Source organism: Prionailurus bengalensis, chromosome A3 (assembly GCF_016509475.1).
Source record: "Prionailurus bengalensis isolate Pbe53 chromosome A3, Fcat_Pben_1.1_paternal_pri, whole genome shotgun sequence".
NCBI classification, from domain to species: domain Eukaryota; kingdom Metazoa; phylum Chordata; class Mammalia; order Carnivora; family Felidae; genus Prionailurus; species Prionailurus bengalensis.
Window position 1 is genome coordinate 50055098 of NC_057354.1, and position 16141 is coordinate 50071238.

At 39.8% G+C, this 16141-nt stretch overlaps 1 protein-coding gene across 1 annotated transcript in view; it reads left to right on the plus strand.

The window, feature by feature from the left end:
• The window catches only part of PYGB (glycogen phosphorylase B), a 59656-nt gene that overhangs the window by 7963 nt on the left and 35552 nt on the right, over positions 1-16141 (plus strand). The window contains exon 2 of the mRNA XM_043604738.1: positions 6294-6395. Within this exon, the coding sequence (XP_043460673.1) occupies positions 6294-6395 (102 nt within the window). The remainder of the gene's footprint in view (positions 1-6293; positions 6396-16141) is intronic.

Sequence of the window (16141 nt, forward strand, 5' to 3'; positions counted from 1 at the left end):
GGGAGCCCTGATGCTGCCACTTCTGCTCCCCTCGTATGCAGAGGTGCATTGGGAGGCTGCCTGGAACTATTAGCAGAATTAAATAAGCTGCTGAGCCCTTGACATCTGTGCTCAACTTGGAAGGAAAATTAAAGACTGGAAGATCTTTTTTTTTTTTTTAAATATCATTTTGTAACCTATTTATTTATTTATTTATGAGAGAGAGAGAGTGTGTGTGAGTGAGGGAGGGGCAGAGAGGGAGAGAGAGAGAGAGAGAGAGAATACCATGAGGGGCAGAGAGAGAGAGAGAGAGAGGAATGGAGAGTGTTGAGCCCAAAGCGAGGTTTGCACTCACCCAATGCAGGGCTCAAATTCATGAACTGTGAGATTGTGACCTGAGTCGAAGTCAGATGCTTAACCAGCTGAGCCACCCAGATGCCCCAAGACTGAAAGATCTTAAGACAAGGTCCAACATTTTATGCCTTACACAAACAAAGATAGTCAAGCTCTTTTCATAGTGCTAGTTAAAAATTAGAAACTTTAGCAGAGATCAAACTACAGCTTTAAAAATACATGGTTCCAGTTAAAGGCAACATGAAAACATTTTGATCATATTCCTAAGTTTCCAACTTGTCATAAAACCTCTCCAGGGAGAACCCCAGAAGTAGGTATGTGGGGGAGAAGTGAGCCTTCTTGTGTACATAGGAAAAGGGCATGATTGTGCTTGGAACCTTCACTCACACTCTTCTCATACAGCTGGATTTTGTTGGGCTCAGTGTGTTCTCAGTGGTTACTAAGCCCTGTGTGGAGGGAGGGGCAGCATAGTGCTATGGAAACCCCATATGACAATAACTCAGTTCAAGTGCAGAGTAAATAGCGTCCAGGAAGAAGCAATGGGCCATGAGCAGTAGTGACAGCAGCTGTACTCAGAGTGGCTGTAGATTCACTCACTGCGCTGCCATGTTTGTGATTTAAAGGGCATTGGAATCTGGGCAGTAACTGAGAAGCCATACATTCAAATGATTGAAAAAGAAAAGTCTGTCAAAGACTGAACTTGCCATGGATTTTATTAGTATGTATGTATGTTCTTTGTATGTATGTATGCATAGATTTATGTATAGAAAGTTTTCTTCAGTTATATACTGAAAAAAAATGTTTTTATTTTTTTAAGTTTATTTATTTATTTTGAGAGAGAGAGAGAGAGAGTCCTCCAAGCAGTCTCCCAAGATGGGGGGCTCCAACTCACAAACTGTGAGATCATGACCAGACCTGAAGTCTGATGCTTAAATGACTGAGCCACTCAGTCACCCCAAAAATGTTTTTAATGTTTTATTCAGTTTCTTTTCTCAGGGACGCTAATTTTGCTGATGTTAGCTATTCTTTGTCTTCCATATGGATATTTTCCTCTCCAATCCTTTTCATGCTTTTTCCCTGTTTTGTCCGCTTTTCCAGCCAGGTTTTTATTTCCATCTTTCCCTTTGTTTTGCATTCAGTGGTGCCTCCATTTCTGTAGTAGTTTCATCTCTTTTTTATTTTACTTTCCTGTGCCTGGTGCGGTTCTTTTGTTACTTTATTGGTGTTTCTTGATGTCTCCGATTAGTCTGTATTAACAAATTGTATTTGCTCCATGGTAAATGCTAGTGTTCTTTACCCCTTTTGTTTCCTGTTCTTTTTTCCTGTTTTAGATTTCAGGATGTAGATCCTGAGTTCCATCTCCTTGAGTAGAAGGAATTCTTCCTGAACCAGCTGTTTGCAGCTGGATAATGGGGCAAGGGCCTGGTGTGTGCAGCCTGGAGTGAGCAGCTCTTCCTTGGGTCCCAGATTTATGAGTGTGTGCATGTGTCTGTGTGTGTACACACATGTGAGCGTGTGCATGTGAGTGCACATGTGCAAATTAATGAATTGTGTACAGGTGTGATTGCATGTGTGTGAGTGCATGTAAGCGCACACATGTATGGCTGTGCACACAAGTATGTGCATCCGTAGGTGTGCATGTGTGTGTGTTTGCATGCATGCATATGAGTGTAAAGTACTTTATCCTTTCCTCGACTTCAGAAAAGCAGAGACCAGCAGTGAACAATCACCCTGTCCCTACCCTGCAGCTTGGTGGTGAAGATGTACAAGGGTCAGTTTTCCAATTTAGTTCTACCTGTCCTGACTTTCCATCAGTGAGTTTTCGGGAGAAGTGGGCAGAGGCATTTTTGTTCCACCATTTTTACAACTGCAAGTATTCTACTTAATGTACAACATTTATAAAATTTTGTGCATTATTTTTACTATTTTATATTTTTTGGTAACAGCTTTAAGATAAAATTCAAATAGTATGCAATTCACCCATTAAAAGTGCACAATTCATTGGCTTTGGTATAGTCACAGAGTTGGGCCATGGTCACCACAGTCAATTTTAGAACATTTTCATTACTCCAGAAAGAAACCCCACAGCTTTTAGCTGTCACCCACTGTAAACTTCCTATACCCCTCCCTACTTATTAGGGAACCATAAATCTACTCTCTGTTTCTTTAAGTTTGCCTATATTTTATAAATGGAATGATACAATATATGGTCCTTTGTGACTGGCTCCTTTCATCTAGTGTAATGCTTTGTAGGTTCTTGTTTGTTGTAGCATGTATTGGTACTTGATTCCTTTTTATGGCTGAATAATATTCCATGATATGAATATACCACATTTTATTTATTCATTCACCAATTGATGAGCATTTGAGTAGTTTCTGTCCTCTGACATACAAGTTTTTGCATGGACATAGGTTTTGTTTCTTCTGGATACATGCCTTGGAGGAGAACTGCTGGACCACATGCTAATCCCTTTTGACTTTTTGAGGACCTACCAGACTGATTTCCAAAGCCACTGCACCATTTTACAGCCCACCCTTCATACATGGGGTATCTGATTTTTTTCAAATTTTTTCTAACATTTGTTTTCATCTGATAACTTTTTGATTATAGCCATCCTATAGTGGATGTGAATTGATATTTCATTGTGGTTTTGATTTGCATTTCCCTGATGAGGGTGATGTTGGGCATCTTTTCATGTGCCTGTTGGCACTGTGTATTTTCTTTACCAAAATGTCTGTTCAGATCCTTTGCCCAACCACCTTGTCTTTTTTTTTTTTAATGTTTATTTATTTTTGAGAGAGAGAAAGAGTGCATGTGGGGGAGGAGCAGAGAGAGAGGGGACACAGAATTGCAAGCAGACTCCAGGCTCTGAGCTGTCAGCACAGAGCCCAGTGTGGGGCTCCAACTCACAAACCATGAGATTGTGACCTGAGCTGAAGTTGGAAGCTTAACTGACTGAGCCACCCAGGCCCCCCCTCCCCGCCCAACTTGTCTTTTTATTATTAAGTTGTACGTGTGTTCTACATACAGCTTCTCTCATCAATTATATGATTAACAAATATTCTCTCCCATTCTATGGGTTATCTTTTAATTTTCTTCATGTTATCAAAAGTTTTTAACTTCAGTGAAGTCTAATTTATGTTTTTTTCTTACTTGTGCTTTTGATGTCATACAAAAGAAACCATTGCCTAATCCAAGGTCATGAAGATTTACTTCTGTTTTCTTAAAATTGTATGGTTTTGACTCTTGCATTTAGATCTTTGATGTTCTTTCAATTAATGTTTGTATGTGGTGTGAGGTAGAGGTCCAGCTTTATTCTTTTGCATGTGGATATCCAGTTGTCCCAGCACCATTTGTTAAAGAGATTGTTCTTCTGACTAAATGATCTGGGCATGGTTGTTGAATACCAGTTGACCATAAATTTGAGGGTTGATTTTTGGACCCTATATTTCATTGCTCTGTGTGTCCATACTTCTGCCAGTACCACACAGTCTTGCTGACTATAGTTTTGTAATAAGGTTTGAGATTAGGAAGTGTGAGTCCTCCAACTTTGTCCTTCTTTTTCAGGATTGTTTTGACTTGTCCAGATCCCTCACATTTCTGTCTGATGGATCCACCTAATCCACCTAATGAATTAGTTTGTCAATCTGCAAGGAAGCAGCTGGACTTCTGACAGGGATTGTGTTGAATATGTTGATCCATTTTGGAAATTTTGCCATCTTAACACTGTTAAGCCTTGCAATCCACTGACATGGGATGTCTCTCCATTATCTTAGTTCCTTTGCCTGTATATTTTGCAAATGTGGAACCCCTTTCTTCCTGGCTCACCCTCTATGGCTGTTTTATGGTTCTGAGGAGTAAAATGTGAAGTAATGGTATAAATGCAGCTATAAAAGCCCAGAGAGCAACACTGCTGAAACAGCAAGTGGATGGCCCATGGCCACAGAGTTTTTTCAAAAGGTTTCTAGTCAGCTGCTGTTCAGAAATCTAAACGTAGTATAAAAAAGACACTTTAAGAGAGTCACTGCATGGAACGTGGGTCTCAAAGCCACTCAGGTAGGTCACCCTATGTGGGCATTCCAGTAAAGTCCTGACAAGCCCTCTCTGCAGTCTGTGGAAAGTGAATTCTCTCTCTGCATTCTGCAACAGTAGGGAAATTGATTTTTTTAAATTGTATTTTGAACATTTTAACCTGCAGGAAAGATAAAACCATAGTACAGTCAGTACTTTTCCATGGACTCACATCTGAATCCAAGACACACATTCTCATCATTATGCATGTGTACACACTCATGACACACCCTTTTTCAAGGCTTGGTTTTGTTTTTTTAACTTTTCCTTTAGGAGCAACATTAGATTTGCAGGGGGCCACAAACATAGTGTGGAGTACCATGTAGCCCTCCCTCAGTTTCCCCTAATATTAGTATCTTGCATGACCACAACACAGTTATCAAAGTAAGCTAGCACTGGCTCAGCACTTTCTTCACATTTTTAACCAGTTTTTCCTCTAATATTGTCTGTCCCTGGACCAAATCCAGGGCCCTCTAGTTATTATGTCTCCTTAATCTCCTCCCATTGGCGATGGTGGTTGGTCTTTCCTCATCTTTCACAACATTGGACAATCTGATGAATACTGGCCAGGGAGTTCATAAAACAACCCTTAGTTGGTGCCCATACAAGGTTTTCTCCAAATTAGTGTGGGTTATCGAGCTTAGAAAGAATACCTCAAGCCATGGAGCCCCCTTCTCATCACAGCGCATCATCACAACCCATCACTGGTGATGTTAACCTTGTCACCAGGGGAAGGTGGTGTCATCAGGTTCTTCCCCTGTGAAGTTACAGGTTCCCTCCCAGACTCACCTCAGCCAACTCACCTTCAAGGGGGAGGGGATTGAGCACCACCTGCTGGAGTGAAGAATATCAGAGAATTTTTTGACATTTGTTAAAATCACATGGTAATGAGTATATACTTTGGGGGAGATATTAGAGGCTGTGCAGATAGTAAAGCTGTGCCAGCTGGCTTCAGAGTTCAGCTGTGGCTGTTGTCTGCAGCAATTACACTGTGCTGTTCTCATGCTGATTTTCTGTTTCGCTCCTTCCATCTGCATGCATTCATTGGAATTTATCTGTGAGGAATATTTCTCCCTTCCCCATTTATTTTTCCAGACCTTACTTTTGATGGCAGGAAGCAGCATGGAGTCCTGTATAAAAGCAAGACTCTGAGGGCCAGATTGTGGCTCTGCCACTGCCACCCAGTGGCCCCACTGGGTGGTTTGTGAGGAGTAAATGGTACCATGCATGGGAAGGGCTTAGAACCCAACTCAGCTCCCAGTGAGTGTGGGTGGTCATCCTCTTTGTTTACATAGAAAGTCACATATTCCAATCCCCCAGAGCCAGCCAATAGGCAGTAGAAACTTTCCTGACTTGTGTCCGTCCGTCCATCCATCCATCCATCCATCCAGTTGTGTTGACTGTGTGGTGTTTACCGAGTACTTAACATGGGTGTTAAAAGCTGTTAATACTTGAAAATATTCCCCCCCCCACCCCGAGCGCCACCCCCCCAAGTTGTTTCATCCTGTGTTAGAGATTTGAAGAGGTCACTTGCTCAAGGGCTCATGGTGGGGAAGAGGCCAAGCTAAGTTCAGAGCTGGCTCTATCCATTCTGGGAGCCTTGTTCCCTACCACTACCCTGCCCTGCCTCCTCCCATCTCAGGAGGCCAGCTTATATCCAGAAGGGCAATGAGCAGAGTTTTGCTATAGAAGGGTCCCGGGCGTGCTGCCTTTGGAAAGCTGAGTTTGGCCAAGACTCGGCAAAGGGAGTGAGCCCATTTAGGGGGGATTGTGGGTAGCCTAAATGAGACCCCTAAGTAGGTGTCTTTACGAATCTGCCCATCACCCTAATCTTCCTCATGTGTCAGGATGGAAAAGAAATCTAAGATTCTTTCTTTTGTCTCCTCAGCGCATCTATTATCTTTCCCTGGAATTCTACATGGGCCGCACACTGCAGAACACAATGGTGAACCTGGGCCTTCAGAATGCTTGTGATGAAGCCATTTATCAGGTACAGTGCTTTGGGGCTGGGCTGGTGGGTAGCCTCTTGCAGCACACTGAGTTTTAATCCAGGCCCCACAGAGGTGAGCATTGATGTTGAGATTTGCTGCCGTCTGGGGCTGGTAGTGACTTACAGCATAGTCTGTCCTACATGGGGGAGAATAGGTTGGTGGGTGACACTCTTTCTCAAGGGGAAAAAGTAAGGATTGGATGGGAAACTAATACATGGGAGTGCAAGCATGGCTTTTCATTGTGGTGCTAAGGTTTCAAGGCTTCTAGGAGCCATTGTACTCCTCACACCCGCCCCAGGGGCAGATTTACCCCAGGGCAGAAGTGCTTGGTATTGTCCATTTCATTCTTGCCTTACTGAACTAGTAACCCACCTCTGGGCCCCTCTCCCACCCCAGGCAACTTTTTGTGCTCATCTTACTCTCTAGGTATAAAATTGCCCCTTCTCCCCAGTCGGAATAAAAACTGTCTTTGCTTAAGGGGTCTTAATGAACACTTATTCACTTGGAGGCTAACTCCGTACACAGTTCATTTGTGGTTTTAGAGCAGAGCTGAAACCCATCCTGTCTGTTTTCTGCTCTTTACCCACCTCCCTGGACACCCATCTTCCTCCTGTACTGGACACTCAGTGTACAATTTGTAGGGTGTGAATATGTAGCACTTCTGCCCTTCTGCACGTACATAGCAGGGTCTTCACCAGAGTCTTCCCTCCCCCAGCACCTTCCACTGCCTTTGCTTTGGTTCAGTTTAGGGTGGGAGGCACTCTGGGGGCCCTGTTGGTAGCAGCATGGTGGGGACCTCACATGGGTCTCAGGCATGGTACAATAAAAATTTGGAAAAAGATTGGACTCCCCAAAATGGAAATTGTATGTTCAAAATTATCTAAGAAGGGAAGGGAAGATGATGTTGGAGTAGGAGGACCCTAGGCTTGCCTCGTCCCACAAACACAACTAGATAACTATCAAACCACCCTAAGTACTCCAGAAATTGACCTGAAGAATGACACAACAAACTCCACAACTAAAGGGAGAGAAGAGGCCACATCAAAGAAGGTAGGAAGTACGGAGACATAGTTTGGGAAAGAAATGGATCAGATCGTGCCCACTGTGGTGGGGGAGGGAGCCACTGTTGCAGAGAAGGGCAAGAGATAGACTAGCACACAGGGGAGTGCATGGGATAGATAAATCTCCATAGCAGTTGACTTGGAAAGTGAGAGAGGTTCAGTTTCATGACTTCTTGTGACCAGTGGGGCTTAAAGGCTGGAGGGCTTTTGTTTGTTTGTTTTGTTTTTTTAATTGATTTTCTTGAGTGGTGGAGCAAAGAAGAAGGAGAGAGATAATCCCAAGCAGGCTCTTCACTGTCAGTGTAGGGCCCAACATAGAGCCTGACACGGAGCTTGAACTCATGAACTGTGAGATCATGACTTGAGCCAAACCAAGAAAAGGATGCTTAACTAACTGAGCCATCCAGGCACCCCTTAAAGGCTGGAATTTTAAAGTTCAACAGGCTTGGCTGGGATAGAACCCAGAGGCATTGGATTGCTCTTGGAGAAAAGGCAGACAAATACCTTTAGATATACTGTGTGGACACAACAATCTGGAGAGGACCTGGAACACACAGTGGGAAGGGTGTTTGCTCATTTTGGAGTGTGTTCTAGAGAGGCAGCATTTACAGAGACCCCTCTGAGAACAAAGGAACTGGCAGGCACCGCTTCTCTCCCCTACCCATCAGTATAAGCACAGGGCCACTTGCGGGAACCAGCATAGTGCCATCATCCCTAAGTAACTTGCTTTCACAAAGTCATGCCCCCAGCATCCTGGTGGAACTGCCCCTCCCAGTCATGCTTGCCTCAGTCCCGGGGTGGCAGATCCCTTCCCCCCAGAAGACTGGCTCAAACCCCTACTTACACCATGTCTCCCATTGTGAGAGTTTTGAGAGGCCTTGGTTTCAGCAGTGGTGGAGACAGGTCTCATTTCACAAGCTGACCAGAGCACACCTAGTCAAAAGTTGCCACATTCAGGCCAGGGATTAAACATTGCCCACAATAGACAAAGACGGCCTCTGCAGATGATTGGTCTCAAGGATAAAGCAGCCAGAACACAATAGTTGAGCACACACAGCACACATTGGAGACACTCCCTGAAGCATCAGGTTTTGGAGAATAGGGGACACTACACTGCAGGACACTACAGGACCTCTTTTTCATAAAACCATTACTCTCAAGAATAGGAGATGTAGCTGACTTTCCCAACATACAGAAATAGGCATAGAGACTTAAAATGAGAAGACAGAGAAATTTATCCCAAATGAAAGAACAAGATAAGGCCACAGCTGGAGATCTAAGCAAGAGAGACATAAATAACATACCTGATAGAGAATTTAAAGTCCAGATACTTGTTGGACTTCAGAAAAGAATGGAAGGCATTGGTGAGATGATCAACACTGAGATAAGGAATAACATAAGAAAGATAAAGCGTTCAATAGGAGAAATGAGAAACACTTGATGGAATGAACAGCAGGCTGGAAAATGCAGAGGAAGGAATTAATGACTTAGAACAAATGACTCCATCAAACAATAACATTATAGGGATCCCAGAAGAGATAGACAAGGGGGCAGCAAATTTAGTTGAGGAAGTAATGGCTGAAAACTTCCCTAATCTGGGGAAGGAAACAATGTCCAGATCCAGGAAGCCCAGAGTACTCCCAACAGACTCAACAAAAGCAATCCATACCTAAAACACAGGGAAGAGAGGAGTAAACAATTGGTTGACACTTAAACAACCATCAACTTAATATAGACTGCTACATGCAGAAGATGGTATATATAAACCTAATGGTAACCACAAACCAAAAACCACTAACAAATATGCAAAGAATAAAGAGCAAGAAATCCAAATATATCACTAAAGAAAACCAGCAAGCCATGAAAGAAAGAGAAGGGTCAGAGAAAAACTTCAGAAACAACCAGAAAATAAGTAATAACATGGCAATAAATACATATCTATCAGTAATGATTTTGAATGTGAATGGACTAAATGTTCCAATCAAAAGACATAGGGTGTCAGAATGGATTTAAAAAAAAAAAAAAAAGACCAGTCTATATGCTGCCTATAAGAGACTCATTTTAAACCTAAACACACCTACAGATTGAAAGTGAGGGATGGAGAAACATTTATCATGCAAATAGATGTCAGAAGAAGCTGGAGAAGCAATATTTATTTCAGACAAAATAGATTTCACAACAAAGAATGTGACAAGAGACCAAGAAGGGCACTATATAATAATAAAGGGGGCAATCCAATAAGAATATATAATTTAAATATTTATGTACCCAACGTGGAGGAACCCAAATACATAAAATTGTCATAATAAACACAAAGGAACTGTTTGGTAATAATACAGTAATAGTGGAGGACTTTAATACCCCTGTTACATTGATGGATAGATCATCCAAACAGAAATTCAATAAGGAAACCATGGCTTTCAATGACACATAGGACCAGGTGGATTTAACAGATCTATTTAGAATATTCCATATTAATGCACATTCTTTTCAGGTGCACATAGAACATTCTCCAGAATAGATCACATATTAAGCCACAAAACAAGTCTCAACAAATTCAAAAGGATTGAAGTCATACCATGCATCTTTTTGTAGTGTTGATACCACACTATGAAACTAGAAATCATAAGAAAAAAATCTGGAAACCACAAATACGTTGAGGGTAGATAACATGCTGCTGAACAATGAGTGGGTTAACAAAGAAATCAAATAAGAAATCCAAAAGTACATGGAAATAAAAGTACATGAAAATTAAAACACAATGTCTAAAACCTTTGAGATATAGCAAAAGTGGTTCTAAGAGGAGGTTTATAACAATATAGGCCTACCTCAAGAAGCAAGAAAAATCAAAAACAAAAACAAAACAAAAAAAACCTAACCTTGCACCTAAAACAGCTAGAAAAAGAAGAACAAACAAAACCCAAAACCGGCACAAGGAAGGAAATAATAAAGATTAGAGCAGAAATAAATTATACAGAAACTAAAAAACCAGAACAGATAAATGAAACCAGCAGCTCGTTCTTTGAAAAGATCAACAAAATAGATAAACATCTAGCCAGACTCATCAAAAAATAAGAGAAAGGATTCAAATAAATAAAATTTCAAATGAAAGAGGAGAAATAGCAACCAATGCCACAGATATACAAACAATTGTAAGAGAATATTATGAAACACTATATGCCCACAAACTGGACAACCTAGAAGAAATGGATAAATTCCTACAAACATATAATCCACCAAAACTAAAGCAGGAAGAAATAGAAATTTTGAATAGATCGATTACCAGCAAAGAAATCAAATCAGTAATCAAAAAACTCCCAACAAACAAAAGCTCAGGACCATATACCTTCACAGGCAAATTCTACCTAACATTTCAAGAAGAGTTAATACCTATTCTTCTCAAACTTTTCCAAAAAATAGAGAGGAAGGGAAACTTCCATATTTACTCTATGAGGCCAGCATTACCCTGATACCCAAACTAGATAAAGACACCACATAAAAAGAGAACTATAGGCCAGTATCCCTGATGAACACAGATTCAAAAATCATCAAAAAAAATTCTAGCAGAGTCCAATACTACATTAAAAAAAAATCATTCACCACGGTCAAGTGGTATTCCCAGGACACAAGCGTAGTTCAAAACTCACAAATCAGTCAACATGAGATATCACATCAGTAGAGAAAGCATTAAAAACCATATCCTTTCAGTAGATGCAGAAAAAGCATTTTTCAAAGAACAACATATGATCACGAAAAAAACAAAGTACAGGGGTGCCTGGGTGGCTCAGTCGGTTAAGAGCCTGACTTAGGCTCTCATGGCTCGTGAGTTTGAGCCCCACATTGAGTCCTGAACAATGCTGTGTCTCCCTCACTCTCTCTGCCCCTCCCCCGCTCGCACTGTCTCACTCTGTCTCCCAAAAATAAAAACCGTTAAAAAAATTTTTTTTAATTAAAAAAAACAAAGCACAACATCTGATCATGATAAAAACCCTCAGCAAAGTAAGGTTAGAGGGAACATGCTTCAACATAATAAAGGCCATATATGAAAATCCACAGTGAACGTCATCTTCAATGGGGAAAAACTGAAAGCTTCCTCCCTGCCACCCCCAAGACCAGGAACAAGACAAGGATGTCCGCTGTCATCACTTTTATTCAACATGGTAATGGAAGTCCTAGTCAGAGCTGTTAGCAAAACGAAATAAAAGGCATCCAGATTGGTAAGGAAGAAGTAAAACTTTAACTATTTGCAGATGACATGATACTCTATATAGAAAACCTTAAAGACTCCACCAAAAAACTACTAGACCTGATAAATGAATTCAGGAAAATCACAAGACACAAAATCAAGTGTACAGAAATCTGTTGCATTTCTATGCACTAATAATGAAACAGCAGAAAGAGAAATTAGAAAAACAATCCCATTTACAATTTCCCCCCAAATAATAAGATACCTAGGAATAAATCTAACCAAAGAGGTGAAAGACTTGTACTCTGAAAACTATAAAACACTTTTTTAAAATTTTTTTTACATTTTTATTAATTTTTGAGAGAAGAGACAGAGCACAAGTTGGGGAGGGGCAGAGAGAGAATGAGACACAGAATCCAAAGCAGGCTCCAGGCTCCAAGCTGTCAGCACAGAACCCGACGCGGGGCTTGTACCCACAAACTATGAGATCATGACCTGAGCCAAAGTTGGATGCTCAATTGACTGAGCCGCCCAGGCACCCCAGGAAAATCACAAGACACAAAATCAGTGTACAGAAATCTGTTGCATTTCTATGCACTAATAATGAAACAGCAGAAAGAGAAATTAGGAAAACAATCCCATTTACAATTGCTCCCAAAATAATAAGATACCTAGGAATAAATCTAACCAAGTAGGTGAAAGACTTGTACTCTGAAAACTAGAAAACACTTTTTTTATGAAAGAAATTGAAGATGACACAAAGAAATGGAAAGGCATTCTGTGTTCATGGATTGGAAGAACAGATATTGTTAAAATGTTTATACTACCCAAAGCAATCTACACATTTAATGCAAACCCTATCAAAATACTGACAACATTTTTCACAGAGCTAGAACAAACAATCCTAAAATTTATATGAACTACTAAAGACCCCGAGTTGCCAAAGCAACTTTGAAAAAGAAAAGCAAAGCTGGAGGCATCACAATTCTGGACTTCAAGCCGTGTTACAAAGCTGTAGTGATCAAAACAGTATGGTACTGGCACAAAAATAGAAACATAGATTAATGGAACAGAATAGAAAACCCATACATGAATGCACAACTATATGGTTGATTAATCTTTGACAAAGCAGGAAAGAATATCAAATGAGAAAAAGTCTCTTAACAAATGGTGTTGGGAAAATTGGTCTACTATATACAAAAGAATGAAATGGACCACTTTCTTACACCATACACAAAAATAAATTCAAAATAGATTAAAGACCTAGATGTGTGGCCTGAAACCACAAAAATCCTAGAAGAGAGTTCTAGTCAGTAAAGTTTCTAATATTGGTCGTAGCAACATTTTTCTAGATAGGTCTCCTGAGGCAAGGGAAATAAAAGCAGAAATAAACTATTGGGACTACATCAAAATAAAAAAGCTTCTGCACAGTGAAGGAAGCAATCAACAAAACTATAAGGCAATCTATAGAATGGGAGAAGATATTTGCAAATGACCTATCCTGTAAAGGGTTAGTATCCAAAATATATTAAGATCTTCTACAACTAAACACCCCCCCCCAAATAATCCAATTTAGAAATGCACACAGAAGAAATGAACAGACATTTCTCCAAAGATATCAGATGGTTAACAGACATATGAAAAGATGCTCAACATTACTCATTATCAGGGAAATGCAAATCAAAACTACAATGAGATATCACCTCACACCTGTCAGAAAGGCTAAAATAAAAAATACAAGAAACAACAGGTGTTGGTGAGGATACTAAGAAAAAGGACCCTCTTGCACTGTTGGTGGGAATGCAAACTGGTGCAGCCTCTCTTGAAAACAGTGTGGAACTTCCTCAAAAAATTAAAAATAGAACTATGCTATGATCCAGCAATCACACTACTGGGTATTTACCCCAAAAATACAAAACCACTAATTCAAAGGGATATATGTACCCCTATGTGTATAGCAACATTATTTATAATAACCAAATTATGGAAGCAGCCTAAGTGTCCATCAATAGATGAATGGATAAAGAAGAGTGAAATTGTATATATACAATGGAATGTTATTCAGCCATAAAAAATAATCTTGCCATTTGCAACAACATGGAGCTAGAGATTATTGATGCTTGATAAAATAAGTCAGTCAGAGAAATACAAATACCATATGATTTCACTCATATGTGGAATTTAAGAAACAAGCAAAGGGAAAAGAGAGAGAGAGAAGCCAAGAAACAGAGTCTTACCTGTAGAGAACAAACTGGTTTCCAGAGGGGAGGTGGGTCGGGAGATGGGTGAAATAGGTTGATGGGGATTAAGGAGTGCAGTTGTTGTGATGAGCACCAGGTGATATATGGAATTGTTGAATGACTATATTGTACACCTGAAACTATTACACCGTATGTTAATTATACTGGAATTAGAATGAAAAAAATTATCTAAAAAAGAGGTTATCCTTCAAATTTGTCATTTGAATTCTGTTTACTGAATATGAACATCAGAATGCGTATGTAAGGACCACAAAACATGTAAAGTCTAGGTCTTCAGTGGAATTTATTGTTATAGGAAGTGTTTTAGTTTTCAAAACATTCTCTTTATATATATTCTTACAGATAGTAAAGATTTGAGGGAATGTTTGTGCCATAATTATGCCATCTCTATAATTAATTACACAAATAACATGTTAATTATAGGGAGTTAGAAAATGAAGGGTAGCATATATCTTTTTAAATGTTGTACATCTTTTTCTTAAAAGTGGTATTTCTAAGTTTTAATTAATCTTGTATTTGAAAGGTTTTCATGATGATCAAAGCTTTACTGTCTCTAGGTACATGGTTGTTGGGCCCTTCTATTCATAAAGTGGGGTGCCACATGCTTTGAGTGGGAATCAGATGATGATGCGGGGCTTGGGTGGGCCTCCTCCCCCAGGCCCCTCCCCATTTATAATATAATATGAAAAGTGAAACACACCACCAGTGTATCATACAGGGCTGGAAATTAGTTCCAGGGAGCAGATTACACTAAAAACTAGAACTTCAACAGAAGCAGCTCCCTCCTGACTGCCATCAAGGGCACATTTAAATATTTTTTTAATCATAGAAAATCTAAAATATGTACAAATATTGAGTGACTGCTATGAAGAACTCCTTCCACATACCCATCACTGGGTTCCACCTGTCATCAAGACCTACTCATGACTTCTCATTTCCCTCACATCCCTCGCTACTCCCAGATTATTTAAGCTAATATCAAACAGCATATTTCACTTATTGCCATTTCAACAGGTGTCTGTAAAGATAGGGTCATACCGGTATGACCCCTAAGATATTGACCATCATTTTCAGGCAGTTGACAAACTTGTTGACTGCCTTATAATTTTTTTTGATAATTTTTTAATATGAAATTTATTGTCAAATTGGTTTCCATATAATACCCAGTGCTCAACCCAACAGGTGCCCTCTTCAGTGCCCATCACCCACTTTCCCCTCCGTCCTATCCCCCATCAACCCTCAGTTTATTCTCAGTTTTTAAGAGTCTCTTATGGTTTGCCTCCCTCCCTAATTTTTTTTTCCCCTTCCCACCCTGCCATGGTCTTCTGTTAAGTTTCTCAGGATCCACATAAGAGTGAAAACATATGGTATCTGTCTTTCTCTGTATGACTTATTTCACTTAGCATAATGCCTTATAATTTTTTAAGCAGTATATTCAGAAACTTAGCTGCATTTGTTTGATATGTCTCTTAAGTCTCTATTAATCTATAGGCTTCTCTTTTTCTAGTCTTCTGCCTTCCAGTTTATTTGTTGAAATGGTTTGTCCTATAGAGTGTCCTGCCGTCTCTATTGGACTGATGGTGTTCCCAGCTGGTGTTTAACCTGCTGCTTTGTTCCAAGGATTTTACTCTCACAAGTTCTACTCAACATAATACTGACAGGTCTAGCTGGGGTATTTAGAAAAGAAAACAAAATAAGAGGCATCTAGATTGGAAAGGAAGAAGGAAAGGTATCTCTTTGAGCAGATGAAACAAAAATATATTAGTACAACTGAATGAGTTCAGCAAATTTATAGATATAAGATCAATATGCAGAAATCAACCGAATTTTTATGTAACTGCAATGAATGATCTGAAAATGAAATTAAGAAAATTATTCCACTTAAAATAACATCAAAAATAATGAAATACTTAGGAATTAATTTCCAAAAGAGATGCAGAGTTATGTTCTAAAAATTATAAAACATTGTTGAAAAATAAAAGGAGACCTAAAAATGAAAAGACATTTCATGTCCATCCATGACTTGGAATCTTAAGATGGCAATACTCCCCAAATTGATCTACAGACTTATTGCAATCCCCCACTAAAGTTCCAGTTGTCTTCGTTGCAGAGATTGACAAACTGATCCTAAAATCCAGATGGAAATGCACAGACCAGAAATCAGTATGTATGTATGTATGAATGTATGTATGTATGTATTTATAGAGAGCAGGTGAGTGGGGGAGGGGCAGAAAGAG